The sequence below is a fragment of the Gymnodraco acuticeps genome, unplaced genomic scaffold, assembly GCF_902827175.1.
Source record: "Gymnodraco acuticeps unplaced genomic scaffold, fGymAcu1.1, whole genome shotgun sequence".
Taxonomy (NCBI): Eukaryota; Metazoa; Chordata; class Actinopteri; order Perciformes; family Bathydraconidae; genus Gymnodraco; species Gymnodraco acuticeps.
This window is the reverse complement of record NW_022992306.1, coordinates 27,072-38,185: the sequence shown is the minus strand read 5'-3', so window position 1 is coordinate 38,185 and position 11,114 is coordinate 27,072. Positions and strand designations below refer to the sequence as shown.

General features: G+C 40.4%; 1 protein-coding gene across 1 annotated transcript; it reads left to right on the top strand.

The window, feature by feature from the left end:
* Positions 1-283: 283 nt before the first annotated feature.
* Positions 284-6,285, top strand: LOC117541042 (cytochrome P450 2G1-like). The gene is made up of 9 exons (XM_034208088.1): positions 284-640; positions 791-953; positions 1,089-1,238; positions 2,544-2,704; positions 3,052-3,228; positions 4,398-4,539; positions 4,637-4,821; positions 4,904-5,045; positions 5,208-6,285. Exons 1-9 carry the CDS (start codon positions 470-472, stop codon positions 5,387-5,389), a joined length of 1,473 nt encoding a protein of 490 aa, XP_034063979.1. The 5' UTR covers positions 284-469; the 3' UTR covers positions 5,390-6,285.
* The last annotated feature ends 4,829 nt before the right edge of the window (positions 6,286-11,114 follow it).

The following is an 11,114-nucleotide window of genomic DNA, read 5'->3' as shown; positions in this document are numbered from 1 at the left end:
TTAAGCTGGGGATTTTGGAAATATTCGATGCAAAATTAAACACAAAACATGACATTTCAACAGATTTTAAAAAATGAAGTAGAACGGAACAAGTTTTTATTATTTTATTGAACAATTATTTGTTTCATTGAAGAACGAAAACAGGAATGTTGAGTTAAATGTTACTCATCCCCCCCATAGGCTACTCATTAAAAAATGCATCACCCATCCAAAAATGCAGCCTGCATGATCGGCCTGTAGGGAGGGACGGCCCTGGGCATTTGTAAAACTTGTTTAGTTTGTTTGTGGAGTTATGGCAGGAAATTAGCAAGGAGTGTCACATGGCTGACCTGTGTCCTAATGCAGCGCTCCTGTCAACATGCTGTAAAAGATAAACACCCATTTAAATATAAGCTCCAATGAAAGGATTCAAGCATTTAGAGATCTGTTGAGCAGCAGAGATTCAAGAGGACCAAGTGTTAAGAGCATTATGGACTTTTCAACAACAGTGATCTTGGCAGGGCTGATCGTAGCTCTGTTGTGGCTGTTCAGTGTCAAAAACAGAAGAAAGTATCGCCTGCCTCCAGGACCCTATGCGCTTCCTCTAGTAGGAAACCTGCCACAGCTTGACAAAAATGCACCTTTTAAAACCTTTCTCAAGGTAAGACTAAATGTAATCGGACAAGAATAATGAGAGACGACGTCTCTGCATAACCTCAGTCAAACAGATGTTTTTGATCACAAGGAAACATTTGCTCTAAAGAAACAATAGGTAATTTGCAGCCTTTAATTGCCCTAATGTGTTTTCTAGTTCAGTGAAACCTACGGTCCTGTGATAACAGTGTACCTGGGTTGGCAGCGGGCGGTTGTTCTGGTAGGATACGATGCAGTGAAAGAGGCTCTGGTGGACCATGCAGATGACTTCATTGGCAGAGGTCCACTGCCGTTTCTGATGAAAGTGACCAATGGCTACGGTAACAAAAGCACAAATAATGTTTCTTTGTCAAGGGACAAGTGATTTCCTAATGGTTTTAGGTCTGCATGTCTCTGTGTTTACATGTATCTATAAGACCTCAGATCGTCACAAAACAACCATTTCCTTTTGTCAGGTTTGGGGATCAGTAACGGGGAACGATGGCGCCAACTTCGACGTTTCACACTGACAACCTTACGAGACTTTGGGATGGGACGCAAAGGCATGGAACAGTGGATCCAAGAAGAGAGCCAACATTTGAGGGATCGCGTAAAAACGTTCAAAGGTGTGTTTTCAGCTGTTGTGGGAGACTGGAAGCATTGTTCGGATGTTTGCATCTCTCTAGATTGAGCTGCACTCTTTAAGACTTATCTCTTTTTGATGGTGGTTGGTTCAAAGTAAACATAGCCTACTATGTTACACAATCGGCTTAAACAGTGAACCTTCATTTAAAGCCTTGATTTACTAAGAAAGCATTTTAAGCTTTATTTAAATCTGAACAATTGGCAAGCCACAAACTGAATATTTTAAATGATATGTTGATCATTAACAGGTAATGACCTACATTAAGGCTTAAGCTAGCAAGAGTTTGGTGGATATCCTCAACTAAAACCCACGCAAGGTTGAATGGCAGTTGGACTTCAATCCGTGTATCTACCGTCCCTTTGTTTTTCTTTATAAACAAGTAAAGTTAGTAAACGGAAGAGCGTCTGAGAGGCGTTTTTGCTTTTTTGGGGCGGGCGAAACTCCCGGAAGTGATTTCAAAACAAAAGCACTCGTTTGCTAAAATCACACTTTGAATCACTGCAGTATCCTGCTGAAGGAACGGTGATTATTATAAACAAGCGGAATTTACAATTTAGCGATCACAACGAAAACGGCCAGGACACATATTGAGCCCAGAAAATTGATGTTATTAAGGGCTGTAAATATAATAAGCCTATGTCTAAAATGGACAACATTGTTAGGAGATTTAAACTATACAGCGGTTCTGCACTGCGGTCAACTCCGCCGCCTCTCGAGTTTGTTTTTTCAAATCAGCTGCTCTTCATTATTCCTGCTATATTTGACGAGTGATACAAATATGTTTTACCACAAGTTCTTAAGGAAACTGACACTGTTGGACTCGGTACTAGTTTGACTTCTACCAGAAATAAAATGAAGTACTTTTACTGTGTACTTTGTGAGTAATCCTCTGTCAGATTCCCCTCCATAATGCATGTTTTTCTGCTATCCTTGAAATACTAATGGTAAAAATATAATTTTACCATTAGTTCTTAATGAAATTGATACTGTTTGACTTTGTATTAGTTAGCCTACTATTGATTGACTTCTTACAGTGTTGTGACATTAACATATACCACCTTTTTTATATAGTATTTCAATTAAACAAAAAGGCTGGTTCTAACCATGGTTCTTCTAACACATCCAAAGTGAGCTTAAACATGTTCAAACCCCAGCAAAGTTAGTCGTTTTTAGCATTTGAAAAATAGTTGTATGGCAGGTAAGATGAATTCTCAATGGATGTTGTGACCTGCCAACAACACCTTTTGTAAGATGAGTCCAACTGTGTTTCCCTCTTCCCTTCCAGCCAAGCCATTTGACCCTTCATTCTTGTTGAGTCTCAGCGTGTCCAACGTGATCTGCTGCCTGGTGTTTGGCCAGCGCTTCAAATATGAAGATGAGAAGTTCCTGTCTCTTCTGCAGATAATAACAAACACCTTGAGATTTGCTAGTAGTCCCTGGGGTCAGGTAAGAAGGGGAGGCCCGAATCCTACTTAATATCATGTCTATGATTTTTTTAAGTTAACTAGAAGTTGGGACAGGTAATGGTGGAAATATTCAGAGAGAATACTGTAAAGATGCATTCACATCATACTGTATACATGTGCCTCTGCTGACGCTTTAGCGCAATCGCTCAAAATTGTCTCCAAGCGCTGCGCTCAAAGTTTAAATTATTTAATGAAATTCACATTGCGTTTCATGTGAATGCAGCTTAACGATAATATACAGCATTTTGCAACGATAGCCGCAACACACTGAATACATTATGAACTCCTGTGAAACGAAGCTTGAGTGTGTCTGCCTCCCTGATACAGATGTACAACGTCTTTCCCCGCATCGTGGAGCATCTTCCCGGCAGCCATAACACTGCTTTTGCCCGGATTGAGGAGATAAGAGGGTTTGTGTCCATGCAGATCCAAGAGCACAAAGAGACAATGGACCCAAGCTCACCGAGGGACTTTATTGACAGCTTTCTCATCCGAAGCAATCAGGTAGGACTGGACAATTTGCTTTGTTTAAGGGTCCCATGTCATGCTTTTCCGGTTATTACCCGTCCCCTTGTGTTATGTAGCTTTGTCTGCATGTAAACGGTCTGCAGAGTCACAAACCCTCAAAGTACACCCTGTAGCGAGTAAAACTCTAACACAGAAAAGACCTGTCTATGCTGCCCCAGAACGCCTCGTTGGACATTTTTTTCATTTTTTTCTTCCTGAGTATAGTGACGCAAGGCAAGTTTATTTATATAGCACCTTTCAACACAAGGCAATTCAAAGTGCTTTACAAAAGTGAAAGACATTAAGAAAAAACGTAACGATACCCAGGTCCAAATGGACCAATCTGCGGAGCTCCTCACACACACATACACACACACACACATACACATACACACACACACACACACACACACACACACACACACACACACACACTCAGCCTTATCTTTTCTCAGCCGCGGCTCCGCGGATCTCCGCACACAGCCAGGATGTGAGTGTGTGTGTGTGCTCAGGCTGAGTTCCTCGCTGTCTTGCAGACCCCACGCAGCACCAGGAAACGACACCAGTAATACAGCTCACACTGTCCGCTCCTCGAGCCTCAAAGGGCGGAGCAGCGAGCCCCGCAACGTCCCGCCAACACAGCACCCAGACCCCACACAGCATTCTCATCTGTTTGTCATTACTGGTGTCATTTTCTGGTTGCTAACAAACGCCATTGTAACACATAAACACTGATCTTCAGCTGTAACAGTGGTTGACTAATCAGAACAGAGTGGGCTCATAGGGAGGGGGGGGCAGGAGCTCCAACAAGCCGTGTAGGACAGAGAGTGAATACACATACTATACAGAGATGCTGTTTGAGAAACCAATGAGATTTTGGAACATTGAACAACGTAAATCTATTCTAGTAGACCTCAACAATGGAATTATGATCAGTAGAAATGGCCATGTCACGGGACCTTTAAGAAACCCGAGACCACACTGCGCAGTATAACTTTGATCCTGGAATTTCTTAAAATTCCTCTGTATCCAATTAAACATCCCGTCACATTAATTTGGATGCTAAGAAAGGTTTCCCTGATGTACTATGGCAGATGTCATCAGAAAAAAATATATTTGCTGTTTGCTGTGCATTTTGTATTATTTATACCAATATAACATCTCAGGAAAAGGACATTCCTTCAACGGAGTTCCACCATGAAAACTTGGTCTCGACTGTGCTGAATCTCTTCCTGGCAGGAACGGAAACAACCAGCTCAACCATTAGATATGCCCTCAGTTTGTTCATAAAATACCCAGACATACAGGGTAAGTCCCCCAACAGGAAACACAGCCCTTTTTGACCAGTTCTACAAACATCTATAATCCTGTATTTACCTTTAATGTTTTGCTTGCTCCTGTACAGAGAAAATGCAGCATGAGATTGACACTGTGATTGGACAAAGTTGTCCTAGCATGGAGAACAGGAAGTCCCTCCCCTTTACTGATGCAGTCATCCATGAGGTGCAGCGCTTTCTGGACATTGTCCCATTCAGCATCCCTCACTACGCACTCCATGACATCTCTTTCAGGGGTTACACAATCCCCAAGGTATTGTCCATCCCAAGATATCATATCCAATGACAGAGACAAATGCTTATTACACTAACATGTCTCTCACATGTCTTAATAGGACACTGTGATTATTCCTTTGCTTCACTCTGTGCTGAAAGAGGAAAAGCATTGGGAGACTCCCTGGACCTTCAACCCTAAGCACTTCCTGGACCAGAATGGCAACTTTAAGAAAAATCCTTCTTTCATGCCTTTTTCTGCAGGTAAAATGCGGCATTCCGCCAGTTGATACATCAACCCTTAGCATGCTGAGGAATATTAATAATAGTAGTTTTCTGTGTGAGTGTGTTTGACTCATTGCCCAGTAACAATCGTAACCGCAATTGTATTTTCATTTTGAAGTTTGTGGTTTTATCTCTTCACAGGGAAGAGAGCCTGTGTTGGCGAATCTCTGGCTCGTATGGAGCTTTTTATCTTCCTAGTGTCACTGCTGCAGAATTTCACTTTTTCCTGCACTGGAGGCCCCGACACTATCAACCTCAATCCAGAGTTCAGCAGCTTCGCCAATCTGCCTCGCTCCTCCGAGATCATCGCCACGCCGCGTTGACAACAGGAAGTCCATTTAGACTGAGCCTATCATTGATTGAAGCATTCTGAGTCGAGGACAACTCGATAACATATATTGATTTTTTGTGATTTTGCACTGTTTGCTGTAAAGATGATGTTTGCTGTTACCTGGCGGACACATACTGTAAAGATACAACATAAGGGAACAGCCGGAATGATTATGCATCCTCTTGTCTTCTGCTTTGGTTGTCTTTTAGTAATTCTTAGTTACTCAATTAACTATCAACATGCCGTCTTAAACAAAACCAAAAAAAAGTATTTCTGAAATATGGATTTGTATACATACACATGGCAATAGATTACTTCTGTATACCTGTTGGAAAGTCTTTGTTGTGTTTGTGTATTTACTGAATTTATTCCAAGTAACATTTCATTGGAAGAAAATCTATCAAACAAGAAAAAAACACCCAACACATCAAATGTATCATCTCTTTTTAAAAGATTATAAAAATCTCTGCCTTCCATTGGCATTTCAATCAAAGTCAGATCACTGAACCTTGAAAGAGATAAGGTACATTTGAGTCCTTTTCCTTTGACCTGTAAAACGTCTTTCCAGAGGTGGAAACTTTACTTGAGTATTTCCATTTAATTGTTCTTTAAACTTCTACTCCACTACATTTATTAGTCATCTTTAGCTGCTTTTAACAAAATGCATCTCTACAAAATAAACTAGCGGACTAACTCTTTAAGCCACATAAGAGTTTAATTATGTAAATATTTTACAGAAAGTCAAACAGAACTTTGTTTGTCTACAACAGTAAAATGCTTTTTAAATATGTAAGTCTATTCTCCTCACTTTACCTGCACTATCTGATGTTGTTAAATGTAATTGTCCCCGTTGCGGACAAATAAAGGATGTGTGATTCTTATCAATTATGCTGATACTACTTTTGTACTTTTTCTTAAGATTTTGAATGCAGGACTTTCACTTGTAATTAAGTATTTTGACAATAATGTATTGGTACTAGGGCTGTCAACGCAAAAAAAAATTAACGCCACTAATTATTTTAACACGATTAACGCATGTGTATTTTTGTCCTCGGCCGCCCCGAGCGCATCGAGTTTAAAATACCATCTACAAGCTGATGCTGACAGCCCCGCTCCTGCCGCCCGCTTGTGGCAGACCACACTTCCACGCTCACCGGCAGGCACCGACTGGCTATTGGGATGACCGGGAGGGTGTGTGCATGTGTGGCTCGAGCGAGCGAGAGACCTTACGTGCATTGTTGTTGTTAGCATCTGGTGCTAGCTAGCTGCGCTAACAGATATAAGGAGCTGTTTAAATGAAAACAGAGGAGCGACATTTCGCCGACAACTGCGCCGAGCACTTGACTTTATGCAGGAAGTCAGACAGTGGGACATTGTACGTGAAGTCAGCACACTCAGCACGGATAGTGCAACATGATTGCAGCGTCCAGGCAGCTCCCGTTCGAGCATATGCCTTGAGTTGCACATAGCTCCAACGATCCATCTCTCACACACACACACACACACACACACACACACACACACACACACACACACACACACACACACACACACACACACACACACACACACACACACACACACACACCATTTTTATTGTATTAGGTTCCAGGTTGAATTGAGGCGAATATTTGTAATGTTCAGAAGTTGTTGTGTTTAATATTCATGAGAATATTTGTCATTGTTCAAATGATAATAAACATTAGCATAAAGCATATTTGTCCACTCATATGTTGATAAGAGTATTAAAAACTTCAAAAATATTCCTCTATATTCCTCCGGGGGGCAGGAGCTCCAACAAGCCGTTTAGGACAGAGAGTGAATACACATACTATACAGAGATGCTGTTTGAGAAACCAATGTGAGTTTGGAAAATTGCACAATTTAAATGTATTCTAGTAGACCTCAACAATGGAATTATGATCAGTAGAAATGGCCATGACATGGGACCTTTAAAGCACTTTGGAATACATGTTTAGTTTAAGTACAGTAGCAGCTGCTGTTGGTAAAAGATTTATGTCTATTTTCTAAATAAGAACCCTAAAACCAACTAATGAACTTTATATAGGGTTGGTTATCGTTTGGATTTTAACGATTCCGGTTCTGATTCCGGTTCTTTTCGGTTCTCGATTCCGGTTCTTTGAGAGGGTAAAAATAAGTCCCATGCCAATTTCACTGGGAGAAAAATATATTTATGAAAACATTAAGTCAAATCTGTATTTCTATTTACAAATCACTTCATACTGTTTAATTGTGTCGCTGTTCAGGGACATCTAGAAGCCCTTCTTTTTAGGAACGTAGGTTCCCTGGCGCACATTCTTTCCTATGGACGACAGCTCTAGTTAGATTCAGGGTCCATCCGTTTCAACAGGGTTCATACACTTTTTCACCAATGACTTTTCCATGACCAAAAAACGTACTCTCTCAGCGGTACCACTGAAATGGTTTATTTTAACATGGAACAGGAAAATAAGGTCTGCATCTGAAACATGTTGTGCCTCTCTAAAACAAATCAAATAGTAGGCTTACTAGCTTCTACACGCTAAAGCAAGTAAAATCTCTCACCAGCAAAATACCTCGAGTTAAATGCCATTTTACGTTTCAATTACTATACGATACAGTATTTATTATCATTATAGTATTACTATTTCGGCGATTAGCTAAAATATAAATTATATTTGATGCAACTTTAGTTACATTTCCAAAACTTTGGGAACAATATTGTTTTCCATAACTTTTCCAGGGTCTGGAATTAGCTTTTTGAATTTCCATGACTTTTCCAGGTTTTTAATGACCGTAAGAACCCTGTGTTAAGGCTTGCCCTTAACTCACTAAATAAGTAATGTATGGTGCAGCAAACAAAGCTCTTTTGTAAGCATGTGACTTTAACTGCTACACAAAGCCCTTGCAGAGTTGCATCCAGGAGACATTCATTAATACGTTTTTAAATGTTAAGAAGCCCTGAGACACGAGTTTCGGGGGCTCTCGGGCTTAACAGGTACAAAAACAAAAACAACAAAACAACAATTGATTCGTAGTCAAGAATCTTTCAACTGAAGATTTTTTACAAGATTACCGCTACAAACAAACAACTCAACATCTTTAATATTGAACCATCACCATTATGTAGATTCTGTGATGAGGAAGACCAGATGCATTTATTTTTGTATTGTCCACATGTTGCAAGTCTGTCGTCTACGATTCGAAATTGGCTGAAGACACTCAATATGGAATTTACATTTACACCCTTTAATATTTTATTGGGGCTGTTAGATGAAGACCGCACACAGTTAATAAATACAACTATTCTTCTGGCTAAAATACATATGTTTAAAAGTCAATCAAGGAGTAATCTTAATTTAAATTGTTTGAAGAGTAGATTAAAAATCCAATTTATTTTTGGAAAAAAATATTGCCACAAAAAAATCAAAGGCTCAACACGCCATGAAATGGGAAATAATGAGCTCTAATGAAGAGTGGGATTAAAGGAACAATACATATGCTTGCCATTTTGTGTTTTTGGTGGTATTTGGTTGTCAACCTATTTTTGTTTGTGAAATGTTGAAGTGATCCTACTGACTGTATCTTTATTTCTTCTGTTGTTGTTTTTTTTGTGTTAGTCTGAAATGGGAATGTCATCTCCGATATGTTATTGTTATGTCCATGTTTGTGTCTTTAGCCTGTACGAAATAAAAAAAATATGATGAAATGAGGAATCTGAAATGTGAAGCTAAAGAGGTTTAATCCTCCAGATGGAAACCCCTCAGTATATTAAAGGTTTTAAAGTTTTTCATTGCCATATCTACACTGTAGCTAATGTGCACATGACAATAAATCCTCGAAACTTGAAACAGGAAATACACATTTCCACTGATACACGTAACACTCTTTATTCACAGTTCTTCCTCAGCGTGCTTCATGTTTTTGGTGTCACTAAAACTACAATGTAACCGAGTAAAAGGCAATCAGAGTCTGAAACATAATCTATATGATTTAAATGATTATAGGAACATTTGACACGACAGTGCTGAACACTAACACAGTTTTTCCTCAGAGTGCTTCATGTTTTTGTGACACTAGTAGAAAGGGATGTCGTTCATCCACTATTGTATCTGTTCTATTTGTTCTATGTCCTATATATATATTCATGTTGCACTGTTGGAGGAGCCTGTGTTTTTGAGACATCCATTTGTGGATATCCTGGAGGCAGGCAGTTCAAAATGGAAACTGATGTTGTGTTTACGGATGATGTGGTCAAGAGGGAGCATGTAAACTGAAAAGAGAAGTGGACCCAGTACTGATCCTTGGGGTACCACCTCTTTACCATCTTAGTGCATTGTTTACCAATTTACAGCCATTCATAGAGAGGCTGCCATACAAGGAGCCCACTGCTCAGAGAAACTAACATCCACACATTATCTTAAGTATCTTGCCCAATTTGCATCAGGGTCAAACCCTCAACCCGTCCATTGGTAGAAAACCTCTCTACATCACAGCCCCAGTCCCCCAAACTGGTATCTGGACCACCTCAACTCTAACCATTATTACATTATTACATGTCATTTGTTAGACGCTTTTATCCAAAGCGACTTACATACTCAATACTGTGGACAATCCCCACAGGAGCAATTTGGGGTGAAGTGTCTTGCGTTGGAACACAACGACATGCTGACTGCAGTGGGGTTTGAACCTGTGACCCCCTGATCCGAACATCAACGCACATCCCACTGCACCACACGCCTCCCTGACCATCTGATCAATGTCTTCCTGTGCAGCAAACTCAAGATATCAACATGTTCAGATCAGAAGTCTAACCAAAAATAGCATGGCCTTGACGTAACCCTTCAGAGTTTCCACTGAAGTTGAGATAAAGATGTCATGTTTTCAGTCCACCAATGAGACGCTGTTGCTGAGGGTTGATACAGATCTTATGTGTGAGCGGTGTCATTGTTTACACAACACTCACGAGGAAACCTCCAAGCAGAATGGCTGCAGTCTCAGAGCTCTCCGTCCTGCTGTTTGCTCTCATCAGCAACATTCATGCTGAAGAACTCATCGGCAGGTTGCCTATCACCGGCAGCGCGCTCAGTCCCGGAGGTAGACTCACGTGTTTATGGTTCCTCCGGCTCAGCAGCCACAGTAAAGCAATGATAAGAGCCGCTGAAATCAATGAGGCTGACAACTCCATAATGCTCCACGCAGTGGCGGTTCTAGACCAATTTGACTGGGGGGGCCAGGCTGGGGCCAGTTATTTTCTGAGGGGGGCGCAATAAATGCAGGACGAAAAAGACAAAGACAGTATGAAGTAATTGCGCATACATCTAAGAAAACAATGCAATACAGTTATTGGTATTTGTTTCATTACACATTATTATACGCTTACCTTTGTGAGCTGTTTGGGTCTGTGGGACCCGTTTTCAGTGTTTACTAAAAGAAAATGTATGCAATTTAATTATTTGAGCCTGCTTTATTTGGGGGTGGACCTAACCTTCTCTAGGGGGGTCCGGGTGCATGCAGCCCTGGGAAGATTTTTTTTTAAATGTTGAAGTTAAATGCATCAATCTGGTGCACTTTGAGCACAAAATGAATTTATGGATACAGCTCTCAACACTCATGAACGAGAGCTGTATACTTTTCAATAATAAAAACATCTTTAGAATATGATCACAACCAATAACAAATCATTTAAACTTGTTTACTCTTATCTTATGTTACCT